Source organism: Agelaius tricolor, unplaced genomic scaffold, assembly GCF_023055355.1.
Source record: "Agelaius tricolor isolate 1412-34295 unplaced genomic scaffold, bAgeTri1.0.p SCAF_5, whole genome shotgun sequence".
NCBI classification, from domain to species: Eukaryota; Metazoa; Chordata; class Aves; order Passeriformes; family Icteridae; genus Agelaius; species Agelaius tricolor.
Genome location: NW_027269265.1, coordinates 11,021,190 through 11,038,682, shown reverse-complemented (window position 1 = coordinate 11,038,682; position 17,493 = coordinate 11,021,190). Strand labels below are relative to the sequence as shown.

The 17,493-nt window shown below is 44.0% G+C and overlaps 1 protein-coding gene across 2 annotated transcripts in view; it reads left to right on the top strand.

Annotated features, from left to right (window-relative positions):
• RCOR1 (REST corepressor 1) overlaps positions 1-17,493 on the top strand; it is an 82,413-nt gene that overhangs the window by 50,234 nt on the left and 14,686 nt on the right. For both annotated transcript variants that reach the window (XM_071426412.1, XM_071426413.1), the window contains 3 exons: positions 8,472-8,524; positions 12,570-12,731; positions 15,311-15,429. In XM_071426412.1, coding sequence (XP_071282513.1) covers positions 8,472-8,524; positions 12,570-12,731; positions 15,311-15,429 — 334 coding nt within the window. The remainder of the gene's footprint in view (positions 1-8,471; positions 8,525-12,569; positions 12,732-15,310; positions 15,430-17,493) is intronic.

The following is a 17,493-nucleotide window of genomic DNA, read 5'->3' as shown; positions in this document are numbered from 1 at the left end:
TTGCTTTTGTGTCCAATATAAAGGGAGTCAGCGTGGCTTCTCCTTCCTTGTCACAGGCCTTATTATCAGTAACAATAATAATGAGCTGTAATTTAACCTGATGGCTATTCTGCTCCTGCATACCCCTTGTGCATGTTCCCTCATGCTGCACAAAGACCCTGTGTTGTGGGGAAGTGGAGTTACACATGCTCTTTAGGAAGCCTGGCTCTGATACAGGGCTTTCATTAGTCTGCATTCCTCCAACAGCAGAGAATATAATAGTTCTGGGTTTTAGGAGCTTTCAAAATCTCTTTGAGGTTGGAAAATTGACCTTGTGGAAGGTTTCACCCTCTTTAGAGTGTTTTCAGTCTGGATATTCCTTGGTGGCTTCTGAAGCTGGTTGGCAGCAGGTTACTCAGTGAAGTTTTATAGTATTCCTGCTGACTGTTTTGCAGACCAAGAATTTCAATGTATAAAGCATGATGTGGATGAAGAGCTGAGAATGTTCCTAGGCAGGGTACTGAAACCTTGTATGGGATTGCTAGTAACCTGACTCTGTGGCCTCCCATACTGATTGTGTCATTAGTGTGTGTCAGATTGGTGTGGTGGTGGTGGTGGTGTTTGTTGGTGTGTTTGTTTGTTTGTTTCCAAATTAGCAAATATGGCTTTTGGAAAGCATTCACTGGATCAGGCATTCTCAAGGAGCGAGCATGATAATTCTATACAAAAATCTGTGCAAAGGAGTTACTTCTAACCCAAGTTAGAATCCCCTGCACTGAACAATATGATTATTATTTTTTTTAATAACCTACCTCATGTCACAACTGTATTGATAATGCTCAAGTTGCTACTTGAGTTGCTTGGGTGTGTTGCTGCCTGTAGTTGAAGTGTATAATCCTAGGCTGTGACTTCCCAGTGGAGTGAACTCAAGCCAAAGTTTGACAGCAGAATAACTCTGGCTTTAGGGCTTCTCGGACTGAATTGAGAGCACTGTACTGAATAATGCAAAGAGCTATTCTGCCATAAACTCACTTTGTTGTTTCAGTGTTTTCTGCATGCATTTATCCTGTCTGTAACTTGTCGTCATACATGGGAATGAATGTTTGCTCCCTGCCAGAAGTTAATGTGTTCTGTTTCTCACATGGGCTTTAAACCCAATATCAGTTGGTTTGATAATTACATTTAATACAGTCCAGTTTCTGTGTCTGATTTAGGATCAGGCTTGCAGTGCTAAATGATAGCCATGCTCAGGTTTTGTATGGTTGCAGTTTAGGTCCCATGGTTATCTCATGTGGCTCTTCCTGTTCTGTGCTAGGTCCCAAAGACAATATTTCCTCTTTGTTACTGCCTTGTCAGATCTCTCTCATCCTTTTCTGTAGCACATCTGGCAACATCTGGGTTTGTGGTACCCATGGCTCTGTAGATATTTAAACCTGTGTCATCCTTCCAGTAAAGTGGTGTTCAGTTTGCTATGGCAAACTATGCTAAAGCTAAGTCATTTGCTATGGCAGAGCAAAGTTCTGACTGTAGGTTGAATGTGATGGATGTGTAAGAAGCAGTCTTTTTTCCCAGAGGATCCTCTGTGATGTCCTTACCATGGGCATCCACATGGCCTTTCTGAAGGAGAGCAGCAGCAGCAGAGAGCATCACCCATCTGGCTTTCCTTCTGGCAGTCCTCATTAACACACTGCCCTGTGTACATGCAGTCTGTTGAGACTTCATGGTGTGATGGTGTCAGCAGAGGGTGCAACTTCAGGAAGGAACATCCATTGGTAAAGGCTTTAAAAGTTACATGTGTACTAACAAAAGGCCTTCCTTGGGAAAGAGTTTAAATACTTTTGGCAAGCCACAAAAATGGTGCTAATTAGTCAGTTCATAGTGTCTGTAGTACAGCTTTCTAGCTGGTGTAGCAAAATGTAAAGGCAGATGAGTGGCATCTTTAACCATCACTGAGGTTTCAGCTTTGAACTTGTCCTTAGGTGCAGGCCATGCAAAGAGCAGTATTAAAAATAATTTAAAAGGAGGTAGGAAATACAGTGTTTCTTTTTAGTTTATTTCGTGTGCACTGCTTGGGGACTTATTGCCTTTGTATGACAAAGGAAACTCTTGGTAGGTATTAGGGTTTTTAAAGGGATAAATCTCCCAGTCGTGGGGCACAATTTTTTTCCTCAATTTATTCTCTCTCAGACTGCAGTTTCTGTGCTCCAGGTGTGGTTCTGTGAACAGATTTTTTCTCACCAGTGCAAGTTTATGTAGACCTGTTCCTACCTGCCTGCTTATCCCTGCCACTGTGCTGTGCTGGGGCAAGGAATGAGTCTCACTTTTGGCTTGAGTCAGTCTCATTCCTTGCTGAAACTAGGAGGGCTCATCATTTCTCAGGCTTGTGCAACCTCCCAATAAAAGAGATTTTTATATTTTATATGGTACACAACCATATAAAACTATTGTGAGTAGCTTTCAGCTTTGGTGGTGGTCAGTGCCTTGAGTGGCTGCAGAGCTGGTACAGGACAAAGGGGCAGCCTGTGCGGGTAGGGCTGGTGGCAGGACAGTCCAGGACTGCCCCTCCTAGGAGGTCAGAGCATCTCCATACTGCCAGCCACCACTCAGTGCTTGGATGCCTTTAACTGCATGCTTGGGTGAGGAAACTGATGTGCTGGGAAAGAGCTTTTGGGTGGCACAGTTTGCCAGTCTGGTTCCCTGGGATTCCAGGCAGGGGCTTGTGTTCACAAGTGGAAAAAGTTGGATGGAGGATAGGAGTGCTTAGTCTGGTCCTGCTGCCATAGGAGACTTCTAATGCACTGGCACCCTGTGGCCCTTGGTACATGGACAAGAGATGATATAGAAATAAAATCTGAGCAACAGGGGATGAGTGGGTGGAAGGTTGATAGATACTGTGGAGTCCCATGACTCAAGTTACCGTGCCATGCTGCAGCATATTTTCTCTTGGTCCTATCCAAGTAAGCTTCTCCAGGTAAGGGGTAATTTTTCCTTTGCCTTACAATTGCATCCAGACTTTTTTCTCATCTGCTGCAGATGCAGTGGAGTTGAAGCCCAAATCCTCTTGTGCCTTCAGTTGTGTGAAGAGGTTTTTAAGTAGCCTTTGTGCCTGTGTAACTAGCACTCTCTGTTCCTGGAAAAGGTGTTAAAGGAGGCTGTGTGCCTGCCCAGGTGGGTCAGCACAGGGCGCCAAACACCTCTGTGCTCTGTCTCCCTCTCTTTTCCTGCCTGTTACATCACATCTTACCAAGAAAAGAAAACAGCTTTTCCAAGGCATAAGAACCTTTTGAATAAAAGCACAGAATAATTAAGGTTAGAACGACCTCTGCGATCAGGTGGGGTTTATTTTCATTCAAGTGGTTTTGTTCAGGATCTTTGCCTGCTTCCCCTGCTTCCAGTTGCAGCTGACCTTAGGAGGGAGCCAGTTGAGCAGGCTGGTGTGCTTTTGGCAGCTTTCTCTGCCGAGCTGGGACCACGAGGTGGCAGGAGCGTTCCACGGGTGCCGCCGGGGCAGCGGCACGGCAATGCAGCTGCTCGCTTTTATAGCGAGGCGAAAACTGTGCTCCGTTGTTTGCGAACCGTCATAATTGTGTTTTGGAATTTGGAAAAGTTTCACGTGTCTACATGTCCTTATTTTCTTTATATAGTATAGATTTATTTTAGTCTTGACTCTCTCTTTTTTTTTTTTTCCTTTCTTTCATTTTTTTCCCTATACTCAGGGGAGATGGAGGGGAGGGAAAGATGTATAGCAACATCCAGAATTCCTTGCAGGTTTCAGCATTGATCAAACCCTGTGAAGCACATTACTGAGGCTGCAAAGGATGCTGCTTTTGTCCTCATTTCACCCTCTTTTGCCAGGGTATTGCATCACGTAATATGCAAAGTGTTCAGAGCTCCTGCAGTACCCTAGTAATAGGGGTGAACTGAGGTTGCAGCAACAGCTCTACCTCTGCATTCCTGTTGCTTTCTATAGGCTTTAGCACACTCACTCATGCTGCAAACCTGCCTTGGAGTTATTGAGTCTGCTGAACACAATGTGATTCTTGTGGGGTCATTGACAAGCAGTTTGGGTGGGGGGAGAAATTCTCCAGAAGGACCCACTCAGAGAGATTGAAATGTGATCAAATGGTGATAAGGGGAGTCATTCTTTTCAGGCATTTCTCTTTTCACAGTTCTCCCGCCCTCCTGAAATAAATGCTCATGTTTACGTCTCAATTCACTGTTAAGGATGCAGGACTGAAAATCAGCAATGCAGTTGTTTGCCTCTTTTTCCTCCTTCCCTGTGTCAGCCAAGAGGTTCCTCTTTCTTTTGCCACTGGTGAGGAATTTTTGCAGGAAGGTGAGTTAGCAAAAGGCAAATCTTTACGAGAAAGCTGGCTGGGAACAAGAAAACAATTCAGGGGGTTAAGGGCACCATTTTGGTCAAACTCCCCTCTCTTGAGGGCAGGAAATGTCTTTCTGTGCTTCCTTTGCCACTCCCTTCCATTTCCCTTACCTCTTTGGCTGTCTTAGTGCTACACCCAGGGTCCTTCAGTTATTTCTTATCTGGGAGATGTCTTTTAGCATTTGAGCACTCTGTGCTCTCTTTGCTGGTGACAGTGTGTATGTGAGGCTCTGTTCCCTTTGCATCCCTGCCTTTTGTGCTACTCCTGCTTTCCTGAGCATGACTGGCTCTAGGAAGGGGCTCTTTGGGCCAATGCTCACTCCATTTTGGGTGTGGGGTGGACAGAGTGATCCTGCTCGCCCCAACACAGCTAAAATGCACATAAGAGAAGAAATGTAGCCAAGTAGGTGAAGAAATACATTTTATGGTTCTCTTCTCTGTCCCTCCCCCCATCTGGTTTCTAGTAGCAACAAGAGCCTTCACAGGAGCAATGCATCTCCTGTCACACAACTGTCTCTATTCAAGTTTCATTGTATTTTTGGCCTGGTCTTTGTTGAAATATCTTTCTGGTGTAGGGAAATGAGTTGGATGGGAGGTGAGGATGCTCTTACCTACCCTGTTCAGGAAAAAGTTACGCTGGTAGGAAGAGTGCTTGGTGGTGTATTTTATGCTGGGGGAAATGGGCTGGGATTGCTCTGCTGCTCTTGCTTGTTCTCTTCTGGAAAGCAGCTCAGAGCTGTGCTGGCAAGCTGTCTCTGTGGTGTAAGCAGGGCTCTGCCCCAGGCTCCTGTGATGTCCAAGCAGATTGCTGGGTTACACACCGAGCGTGACTGAATGAATGCCACTGAAACACAGTGAGCACAATTCCATGTGCCTGCTGCCCTGTGCTTGCTAGAGGTGCAGAGGGAAGGCAGGAGTGGAACAGGACACTTCTTTATCTGGTGTGGCATGTAAAGCATTGAGCTTGTAGCAATTCCAGGCTCTACTGGTATGGGAGACTAAAGGGATCGTGTGACTCAGCTGGTGCCGTGCTCTTCCTTGCTTACTTCATATGGAGGGGGAAGGTAAAGAAAGAGCGATGGGAAGGATTGCTCAAGGGACTGTCATTCCTCTGGGTGCCAGCATCAGAGTGAGTGAGCTCACAATTAGCCAAGAAATGACGAGCAGGAGGGGCAGTAAGCAGGCAGGAAGCAAGCCAAGATGACAGCGTGGTAGTGTACTCCTTGTCTGTCCTTCACCCACAGATGCTCTTTTAGTATTTAGGAGTACTACTGCTGTGTGCTTGTGGTCAGTTTACTGCCTTACTGCCTTTTTCTTATTCTTCTTTTCTCTTCCTCTGCTGTAACAATGAGATCTAATACTGAGGTGTTACAGAACCTACCGTGACAGTAAAAGCATCTTTTCCTGAAAGCTTACTTTCATGTTGTCTAGTCATTCATAATCTACTGTTTGGCTCAGTGGTGTATTGCCTTGTTGGAAGAGAAATTATATTGATATGTGGGGACCTTGCTAATATTCTAGCTTAGTTAGGAGAGAAAACGCTGTAATGACTTTTTGGGGAGCAAGTATGTTTTCATTACTTAACAATATCAGGCATAAGAAAGATAATACGCTGGAAAGGAGAACGACCTCATCTCTTCTCTGTATATATTAAAGGATCAGATGCTGAAGTCAAATGAGGAGCTGTAGATCTTTCCACAGTGAAAGCAGGGTAGTTAATGCAGTAGTACTTAGCATTCAGGAGCTTAATTCAGCCTTGGACTTGAGAGAATTCAGCTCCTTTCCCTCCTCCTTCCTTCACATCCTCCTTAAACAAAATATATAACACTGCATGTGCAATACCTGTTTTTTTAAGGAAGCAGAGAGCATTTAGCTGAATTACAGGGAAATGCTGCATGTAGGGTTTCCTGGCAGCCTTTGCTCTTGATGTGGCTTTGTAACTCTGGGAGCACCTGAAGTTGCTGTTCTGCCCCCATCCTACTGAGGTTCCCTGCCCCACTGGGCATGTGGAGGGAAGGGATGGTGTGTATATGAGGCAGTTCCCTTCTCTGTCCCTGTTGACCCTGTATGTCTCTTCTGGATCATGTTCTCTGCTTGTGATGTGGTTTTGCAAGTTGGTTTTTTTTTCCTGTGGTGAACCTGATTTTCAGGGTTTGTACTGGGCATTGGTAACCCTCAGGATGCTCTATTAGGCAATGCAGCAAATTCAGCCTAGGAAGTTGGTCATTGTCCCAAGCGCCTCCACTGCCTTTGCAACTATTTTATTATGTTTCCCTTGTGCAAGAAAAGGTTGTTTGCAAGAATGGATGATTTTCATCCCAGTTCAATGTGTTTCTCAGAAATAACTTGTTCACTTAGAGAGACAGTTGTGTTTGTGTTGTAGCAGTGCAAATGAATGGTTGTGGCTAGACCTTTTTCCAGCAGGCTAATGAAACTTCTACTGAGTGGATCTAGAGCATGGAGCAGTGAACAGGTTTGTCAGCCTGTTGGGAGTTGCCATGGTGTGCAGGTGGGAGCCTGGAAGGACAAGAACCTCGTGGAATGTCCTTGCTAATGTGGAACTGTGCTTGTGTTTATAGTATGCTCTTCTCCTGGCACAACATGTGGCTGTATTAATATTCTCATGTACTTTTGCAGGGCACTTAACAAGTCCCTCTTTTCCAACACCTTTTTGCAAAAAGTAACACAAAGTTTTTGTACTTTTCACTTGAAGGTCTGTGATTTGTATCACATGTCATATTGGCTAGTCTAAAGATGAGATGTCTACTTTAAATACCTAGATCTAAATTCTTATTATTAATGACAAGCTGAAAATAAGAGGCTGCTGCTCTCCTGCTGTGTGTTTTCTGATTTATCCTTTCTGTTTTCCCAGTACCTTTTAAGCTTATAGCTTAGTTAATAAGCTGAAGGAATAATTGAGGACTGTCCCAGCTTGATGGAAAACCTTTAAAGAATACTATGCTATTCCATAAGAGTGTTCATAAAGGTAGAGAATAGGCAAGAAGCACATTTGAGGTTCAGACTGTAGGAAATGTGGCTTCCTTAGCTGCAGAGTGCACAGAACCATTGCCTTGCTGTGCATGCTCTTCATGAGTCTGGTGCTCGGCACTGTAACTTGCTTTCACCCCTCCCTGGGTATCTGTAGAAAAAGAAGGGGGAATGATTGTTGAGTTCATTGCTATATGACTCATTGTGAAGTCTAATTTTTGTATAAGGATGAAAACTTTGGCTCTGTGTATCAGTTTTAGGTGAGGGTACTATTAGCATGTTATTGAAGATCATACAGGCAACCAGAAAAAGGTGAAGCAGGAGTCTCACCTTTTAGATTAATTTTTTGTTTTCAAGGGTGTTACTATCATTACAGTGTGGTTAATAATGATCAGACACAAGGGCACAGACTTCACAACACCACCACTGCTACTAACTTTGATCCATTCCTCTCACATGGGTGCTGTTGGACATAATGTGGGCTCAGTCACTCTGGGTGAAGACATTTGATTTAGTACCATCTATACCCAATATAAGTTCTCAGTGCATGTTCACATTGTAAAGATTAAAAGTTCATGGGGCATAATAATACAAGAGCATAGGGTTTGGTCCAAGATAAAAATTGCTGAGACCTAAGAATTGAAAAATTTACCAAGTGTCTGCAGTGGTTGTGCAACACTAGGATTCTGGCAGTATTGGAAGGTATGGATTGTGTCTGGGGATGTTTTTCCTTAAGAAAACAACTACTTTGGGTCTATTAAAAAAATCACCACCAACCAATAAAAATTGACCACAAAATGAACACACACACCCCAAAAAGCAGCTGACACAGTCATGTCTATAGTTTTGATGAAGTTCTGAAATACCAGAGGCTGTGTTTCAGAAATACTGGAACTGGATTGGATATCATGGACCATTTAGGCTTAAGGAAAATAGTTTGTCAGGTGGCTTGTTTTTCTTACCTTTCCTTCTGTTCCTGAATTGTTGGAAACAGTAGCTGTTCATGAGAGTTCTTTATGGAGGGCTGAAGTCAGAACTGCATATCTGGGTTTTAGACTGGGAAAGGGAAGGGGAGATGAGATCATTATATGAAATGCACTTACACCTTCTCTTTGTTTTTCAGTGGATGAATATATTGCCATTGCTAAAGAGAAGCATGGATACAATATGGAGCAGGTAACAACCCTTTGAATAGTTTATTTTAAAATATTTTTCAGCAAGTATTCAAATATGACGTCAAGCAACTGCCTAGAACTGCTTCTTTCTTTCTGTACCTTCTATGTTTTCTCCTCTACTACTTGTCCCAAAACTGACTGTTCCTAGTAGTAGCCTGTTACTCTGTGGATACAGAGTTTGCCCCTAGTTTTGCATCAAGAGTCAAAAGAAGAAAAACAAAACCATTATCATTTCTAATGGAGTCTGGCCATGAGTATTATGCTTCCTCTGGTGACTGCTTCTTGAGTACTTTCAGACCCCCTAAACAATGTTAAAAAGATTGGCTTATCTTTGGACAGCTGCCTGATTGCACTGCAGTTTCCAGCTGACTGCTCCGTCTCTGCTTTATGGAGGCCTTGCCAGTTATTAATGAGCTATTGAACCATCATGTGCTTTTCTGAGGCAAACTGATACCCAGAGTTATTTACCTTAAAACTGTGCTGCAAAACATTTTGCATTTCACAGATGAGCACCTTGCCTGTCAGTGCAGTAGACAGGGGATGACTTTGCCAGTGGCCACTGACCTTAGCCATGACCTGTAACTTAGGACTGGGAATCCTGGCATGAGGAACAGACCTCTCCTATATTCCCTGTGGTCTAGGATTGTGTACTAGTCTTTTCTGTGTTAACTGACAATGATTTCAAAACTTGCTGGGGAGATGAATAGATCTGTGCCTGGGAAACTTTTCTGAATTCTGTAGAGTTTCCTCATGCACTCATACCTGCTCGGAAAGGGAAGGCTGGGAATCTCACAACTCAGTGTATTGGCAAATCACATACTGCCTCTACAAGTACAAAAACCTGAAAGTTTATGAAATTGTTCAGACAGAGACTGTGAGCATAGAAACAAATACTTGGGATGGGGAAGGGCTTCTATGTAAATGATTCTGCTGTCATCCTTGAGTCAGACTTTCAGTGCTTGATACTCATGCTCAAAAAGACTTCTTGCTGAACAAGAACACTGAAGTTGAGATAGCCAGCAAAATTTCTGGCAAAACCAGGAATGATCAGGCTTGATAATTGTAGGTTTCTAAGAGCAGAAAACAGCAATCAAATGAACATGAAGGGATCAAAAGGCTGTGAACCGAAAATGAAAATAAAGATGGTAACACTCTTCAGCTGATATTGGTATACCCTAGTGTTGGTTATTGTGGATAACATTTGCCAAGAGAGATGGTCTTGGAATAGTAAAAATGGGTTTCATTATTTTAGTGGAGAAGTGTTGTTTGGAAAGGAAAGACTGATACAGAAGACTGAAAATGAAGCTTGTGATTTAAAAAAAAAAAAAACCCGCTGAATTCTTGTAGTCTGAAAAACTTAAATTTAGCTAACAGAGATTTGCATTAATTTTAATGTTGAAAATATAGACCTCCCACTCATTCCTTTGAGCCTTTTTCTCCATCTTTCTCTCCCCCTCTGTGTACAGAAGTTGCATGACTTGCCACATCAGAGCGTAAAGTGACTGAGCAGCTTGTAAAAGTGTCCCTGCTCATAAAAATTTTCTCATTCCTTTTGTAGTGCTCTCACATAATACTCTGGAGTTAAACATGTTTGCCATGTCCTTTGGGATTTCCTAGAGAGCTGTGCTAGGCATTTTCAGGAAATAACTGGAGAGGATCTAGGTTGTGTTGCTCTGGAAGGCACACATTCATTTTGTATTACAGGGACTAGTGTCAAGGCTTTCAAATCAGGATGATTATTTCTGTCACCAAGGGAAACTCTGTCTTCAGCAGGTATCATCAAAGTGGCTGTTGGCTGAGTAACTGGACAAGCTGATACAGACTCCCTGGAAGCCAGTAAAAGCTCACTTTAGCAATTGGCCACTGTCTCTGGGCTCTGCTGGCCAAGGCAGCCCTGTCCACACGTGCATTCCCTGACTGCCAGTCACTTTGCTCCTCTGTCCAGGGGGCTTGGCTGACAGTCATCATACAGAGACTGCCTTTTTTCCACCTGTGCCCACTGCCCAAAACATCCCTTTAAAGGCTGAGATGTGCCAGTCTGCTGCAGGGGGTGGGAGCTGCTGGCAGGGTGCTGGGGTGTGTGCTGGCTGGTGCTGCTCTGCCCGGCAGGGTTCCTGTCCAGCTGCCCGATCCGTGCCAGCCCAGCTCCCATCCCTGTCCTTTCACTCCCTTTGCCCGTGGCTCAGGGCTCTGCTCTTGGCTCTGCTGCTGTTGGATCATGGCTGGAGGCTCAGGACTGTGCTGCTGGGAGTCCCTGCAGCCAGGGCAGGCTCCCCACAGGCCAGTGAGCTTTGGCAGGGCAGACACTTCAGCTGTGGGTTGTTGTGCTGTGCTGTAGTAGTCACAGACTTTTAGAAGCACCACAGTAAGTGTGGCTGTGGCCTGGCCTTTCCTGCCAGCCTTTGTCAGACACCCTGGGACAAAGGAGCCTGGGAAGGCCCTGTGCTCCCCTGTGTGGGACAAAGGAGCCTGGGAAGGCCCTGTGCTCCCCTGTGTGTGAGTGCCGAGTTCTTCCAGGGCAGCACAGCTGGAAGATGAATACTGATCTCCTCTTAAACAAGCCTATAAGGAAAAATCTTTTTGTTCACCTCTTGCTTTATATAAGCAGCTCTTCCCTCAGTCCTTACACCATAGTGCTATGTAATGCTACCTTGCCCTCTCAAAATGGCTCACTCCTTGTTTATCCCTTGCTTCCTCATAGGGATGTCGGGTAGATCTCATATTTGAAGCTGAATGAGATTGTCAGGGGAGAGGAAACTCAGTCTTTCATGACTGAAAAATAGTTTCTTTGACCCATCCTTACCAGAATGGCTGTGTGGCTTCTCTGACCAAGTGACAGTGCTACAGCTGAGATTGCTACTTGTTCTGCATGGTGGCAGAAGGGAGGAGAAGGTGTCCAGGCAGCACTGAGAGTCCAGTAGGATCTGTGCAAGATCTTGGATAACACTACCATTTATATGCATGTTCTCTGCAGAATCTCAGGGGTGTGAGATCCCATAAAGGAACTACTTTTTTGCATAGCAAAGTAATGGGGAAACCCCGATTTTGGAGGGATTTTGTAACGCTGGGCAGCCAGGGTGAAACTACTAGATAATGGTAACTGTGGCTGTGAAACCTGAGCTGAGTTTGCATATGATGAGAGGGTTACTCTTACGTTTTACTCAGCATGTTAGGGATTGTTTTCACTTCACAGCAATTGTGAAAGGCTGGTTTTTAGCTCTGCAGAGTCAGGCCTTCCCAAAATGACTTGCAGTGTTTGCTGGCATGCCAGAGGTAGTGTTGTGTCATAACACACAGGGGCTGTGGAGCTTTGGGAGAGGGGGGCTGTGCATGAGGGTCTCAGAGACAGCAGAAGGGGAAGGGTTTGCAGGTGGTGAAGCACAGCACAGGCACTTTGGAACTGAGAAGCAGAGACTGCAACAGCAAAATGAGGTCTCTCATTTTGTTCCCTTGTTCTCTCAAGGGAACAAAAGAGCAGTCCCCAGAATGTGTGAGATTTATTCCTCCTTTGGGCTAGGGACTTCCTAGCAGCACGTCAAGGTGATGCCTGTTCTCTGCCTTTCCTTCTTCCAGTTCTTGTTCCATTCTCTTCTCTTTTCCCGTTCCCCCTCAGAAAGAACCCCATAAACAATTATAAAAACCTCCTGTCAAAGAAACCATCCTTCTAATTGCCAGGAAATGGAGTCCAGCACTGGAAAGAAGCTGCCTTTTGTCCAGTCTTTTTTAGGTAGACTCCCCAAACCTTTGCTCTTATCTGTGCATGCCATGATCAGTAAAGCTGAAGTAATTTCTTAAGTTTTTTCTCCCACCTTTCTGTTGCTAATCTTTTATTACATGATGACCTGTGTGGTTTTGATAAACTTTGGGCTGGTCTTCATAGCCTAGGATTCCAGGTTTCTTGCACTTAGAAAAGCATCTGATGTAGCTGAGAATTAAAATTATGTCTAACGTGTTGCCTCAGAAAAATGTCACAGCTCTCCCTTTCCATTTTCCAGTAATGTTTCTTTTGATTACAATTGTCACCTTGGTGTCTCTGTTATTTCTAGGCTCTTGGGATGCTGTTTTGGCACAAGCACAACATTGAGAAGTCTTTGGCAGATCTGCCAAACTTTACTCCATTCCCAGATGAGTGGACAGTGGAAGACAAGGTCTTGTTTGAACAGGCCTTCAGTTTCCATGGGAAAACCTTTCACAGGATCCAGCAGATGGTAAGTGGTGTTGCAGGAGTGGGAAAGCAGAACAGACTGTTGTTTTCAGTGCTGTTTGTGCTGAATGGGTGTCTGATGCTCTTGAGAGAGAACAGGCCAAAGGGGATGTTAGAGGGAGAATGCTGCCATGAATGAAAGAAACAATATTATTCCCAGTCTCTGTAAAAGTGTTTTCCTGAAGTGCTTTACTGGTTCAGGATAAACTATGACTCTGTGATTTTTATTTTTATTTTTTTTTGTTTGAAATTACAGTTTTCAGTCCCCTGTGTGCTGTGGTAGTGTTTGTCTCAGCTGGAGTTCAGGCATGGTCTGTACACATGCCCACACATATGCAGTAAAGATCATCTCTGTGCAAAGTTGATTTCCTTTCTTACAGTCTGATTTTTAGGAATTAATTTTATTGAATTGTGAAGTCTGTGCTTAATGTGATTTGAGACTGTCAGTGGATGCTGTGATGGAGGTTTATACATCCTTGCAAGCTTCAGTCCTTTGCTTTAGGTTGGTAATGATACTGTTTTAAATGTATGATTGAAAACTTCAGGGATAGGTTTCTGCCTGAAAGGGAAATGTTAGGGAATGTGCAGTTTTCTTTTGAAAGAGGGAGAGGATGGGTTGTAAACATTTTTATTAATTGTATCTTGAGTGTCTTCAAGTGGTTCATCACCTGGGTGGGAACTAGACTTTGTTCTTTGCTCTCCTTCAGTAAAGTAGCCTCTTGAGTGTTCCAGCAGGACCCAGTTCCACTGTCTGTGACCCTTTGAAGTGAGCCTAGGCTGTTGCAGTCTGTTCAGCCTCTTTAAAGTACACGTGACACAGGTCTGTATTGCTGATCCTGCTGAAAAGCAAAAGGTGACTTGCCTTCCAAGGATGAAGGTCCCTTTTCAAAGGATGGCAGAAAGAGGCTTGTTTTCATCATGTCTTCCTTGATGTTCCCTGTCCTTCACTGACATTCATTTTCAAGTGTTCTTGGAGTCCTAGGGTCTCCCATTCCCTTGGGTCAGGTGATGGAACTGTTGAAGAGTAGAGCTGCTTTATTCCTGAGTTCTTCTATAGGAGGGAAAATAGGGCAGGGGAATGTCCTGGGGAAAAAGAGAATATAAAACCCGTCCTGTTGGTTGGTTAACTGCCAAAGCAAGAAATTCTCAATTTGGTTTATGTGCAGAAGCATGGCTCCATCCCTGAGTGAAGTGCATTCCAATACAGGGATGCCAAGCTCATGCACTGTTCCCTAGGTAATGATATTTTTTTACTGTTACTCCCAGGAAAGTGATTCTGCATCAAAGGAATTAAATGGCATGAAGCTTTGTGATTAGCAGGGGACAGGAATCAATGGCTCAGGAGCATGTTAGTTGTTAGTTTATAGATGCTGCCCCATTAGCACCCCTGCAGATTGGAACTGAGGGGAGAAATCTCCAAAACCAGAGAATGAAAGGCAACTTACATTATTTACCAGAGCTGGTTCTGATCTTTTGCCACTCTTAGTACAGGTTTATAGCCAAGTGGATGTTTGTCATGAACAGCCTTGTCCCTGATTTGGTTCTGTGGAACTCTTTTTAATTTCAGAACACCAGCCTGTTGCATGGCTGTTGGCACCACAACATTGCCTTAGCACCTGTGCTTTGCCAGGTGGATTTCTGCCTGTGTGCAGCTGTGGGCCAGAGTGGGAGTGCTGGTGTGATCTGTTATTAGAACCTAAAGTCAGTCTGCAGTTTGAGAACCAGGCTTGTCTCAGGTGAAGACTTAAACTGCAGTGTTTGAGTGAAAGAGATCTGGCTCTTGCTCAGAGTTTTGTTTTCCTCCCCACCTGCTCTGCCCTCCAGACTGAATCAGACACTTAAGTAACACATGTTTTATTCATCAGAAAAGACTGGACTTTCACCTTTTAAAAGTCCTGTGTAAGAGCATCCCTGTAGAGCACCTCAAAAGCAGATAATTAGTCTTAAAGTAGTTCTGTGCTTTTTGGAGGCAGACTTTTCATTCTTAGTTACAAGGTAATGGCATTTGTGTAAGAGGACAAAAAAAAAAAAATTGTGTTTATCTGTACCCTCAGTTCACCATACAGTAATGTTTCACCTTTTGAAAATATCCTTTGTTGAGACCTTTGAATAGACTTTGTTATGTGAATCTGAATAAACCTATTTAACCAAACCTCAAAGATATGCTTGGGATGTTTGCAATTCAGCAGTTTCTGTCATTGTTTACATGTGTCTGTGTTGGCTTTAAAACTGTCTGTTTTAGGTCTGTTCTGGCTTTAAAACTGTTACCTCAGTTTTGAGGCCTCATTTCAGATTTGCTCTTGCTGTGTTCCCCTATTCTGGAGGGAAGCAGCTGCTTGACTGGTGAGTGGAAGCTTGCTGAGATGCTCTTTGGAGACTTTGATGTCCTGAATAGTAGGCACTAACCTGAAATGCTCCCCCATAGATATTTCTGGAAAGGTTACAGAACTGGCTTGCTTGAGCCTTTAAGAGAATCCAATGTCAAGAGGTCAGATGTTCCTTGGAAAAACAGACCAATTGTTTGTGAACTTCTGGGGATACTTTACATATAAACATATAAAAGGATACATGTTTAATTTACAGCTTCCTGACAAATCAATAGCCAGCCTGGTGAAATTTTACTACTCCTGGAAGAAGACAAGGACTAAAACTAGTGTGATGGACCGTCATGCTCGTAAGCAAAAAAGGGAACGTGAGGAAAGGTAGGTTTGCAAGCAGAAGGGTCATGTATTGCACACACTGATTTCTTTAGTCTGTCCCAGAAATTCCTGTTAGCTTGTAAGAAACCAGATACAGGATTTTCCCCAAAATGTTTCCTGGTACCACACCTTTCCCCACCCCTCTTCCCTGCTATGTTTTGCTTTGCTTAAAGCCAAAAGGCAGTTGGCAGTAAGCTGTGTTCCCTTTTTGACACTGCAATTCCTGATTGCCCTCCAGTGCATTGGTTACAGTCCCACCATTCTAAAACATTTTCTGTGATACTGCTTGAGGGTTGGGAAATTGAAATTCAATCTGTTTACAATCTCATTGGCACTGTTGTCAGCAGAACCAGAAAAGCTGATAAGCAGGACAGTAAAAGGAATGAATGAAAGAGCTGAAATCTGCCTTTATTTCCTCCACGTTATGCTCAGCAGAGTGAGAACGTGCACCTGCTGCAGGAAACAGGCTCCAGTGCAGGAGCCCTCTCAGCCTGTGCCTGTACACACACAGACCATTCCTTCTGCATCTTGGAAAACTGTGACCAAGAAAAGGCTGCCAGGCCAAACTGTTTTCTGAGAAAGATGAAATTAAGGCTCTGATTTTGAGTGACTGAGAAGAGGGTAGCACAGGGGAACTTAGGATGAGCTCTCTGGCTGAGCTGTTCAGGGAGTGCTGGGTGCTTTGGCATTTGGGTGAGGCTGGTGGTGTTCAGGAGGTCATTAGATACTGAGATTTAGCAAATGAGCTTGACTCATGCCTTTTCTGCAAGCCCACCCTCCTGGATACCCATGCAAGCCCTTGAAGGTAGGTCAGCAGTGTGAGTATCTGTACAGTTACAGTCACTTGGTGACTTTACCTACTTCTAGAGCTGAAAGAGCCTCAGAAATGCAGAGGTTTCAGGTGACTGTGGCAAAAACAACCACTCTGAACAGCAGCAACTCCAACTGCTTGATGCAGGTGCCTTCTCAACCTGCTCTAAAATGCAATTAAGGTCTTTGCAAACCAGACTTAAAGTGTGTCTGCCTTTGGAAGACTTCGGACGTAATTGGGCAAAATTCTGCAAGCACGTTTCCCCTCAGAGGAGTTGTTGCATTTCCCAGCTGGCTGTTTGCTGGCTCCACTGCCTGTGAGCAAGTTTGGGAAGGGGGAAGAAATGTGTTTCTAGGGTTGAGCTGTGCTGCACCAATGACTCACTCAACCTCTTCTATCTCTCCTTTAGGTCAGCAATACTTGCTTAGCAGGCAGGGCCAGGGAGAATACTGACAGCCAGCTTGTCCAGTATTTGGTTGGCTTTCTTTGACCTGAGTCTCTTTTTCCATTATTTTCTCTTCTCTGCAAAGACTGTCTATTTTTCTGCTTCCCATCCTGGTTGTTGGGACTTTTTGTTTGTTTAGTTTTTCAGCTTTCCCACTAAGTTATTGATTGGGGGGGATTTTTTATATGGAGTATGTGTTTGTCTTGGACCATGTAGTTTAAAGTCTTTTAATACTCATCTCTCTTTTTGTTCTGTGCTCACAAATGAAATTACTGGAGTTTAGAAATAAACCTCTGAGTACCTGTGGCCGTTTGCTAGGAAAAGTAGCACCTCAGACCATCTGGTGAATGAGAAAGAACTGTATGGGCTGCCATGTGCTGTAATTTTGTTACCTTTGAGGAAGGCAGCTGGATTGGGAATGCTTAACTTGGTTTACATCTGCAGGAAGCTAAGCACCAGGCTGTCAGCTTGACGTTTGATTTCTGTTCTTGCCCTCCATTGTTTAAAATAGTCAAACCCCTACACCCTCAAAGGATCAGTGTAGCCATGCAGGATGTGGAATCCACTCTGGGTGAGTTTAGGGTGCCTGGATTTTCAGGTTGTACTGTGCTATTTGGTGTTGGCAGAACTTCAGAAGTGTTCTTTGGTTATGGCAATCAGTGTCTACAACTGCAGAAATGAGGAGGTGGGCTTTAATTCAGCTCATGTCCAGGGCACTTGCTAGAATACAAGAGCAAACTATCAGCACAGCAAAGACTGTTGTGAAAAGGCTGAAATCTGAACCTAGCTGAGAACACAAGGAAATTCTTTG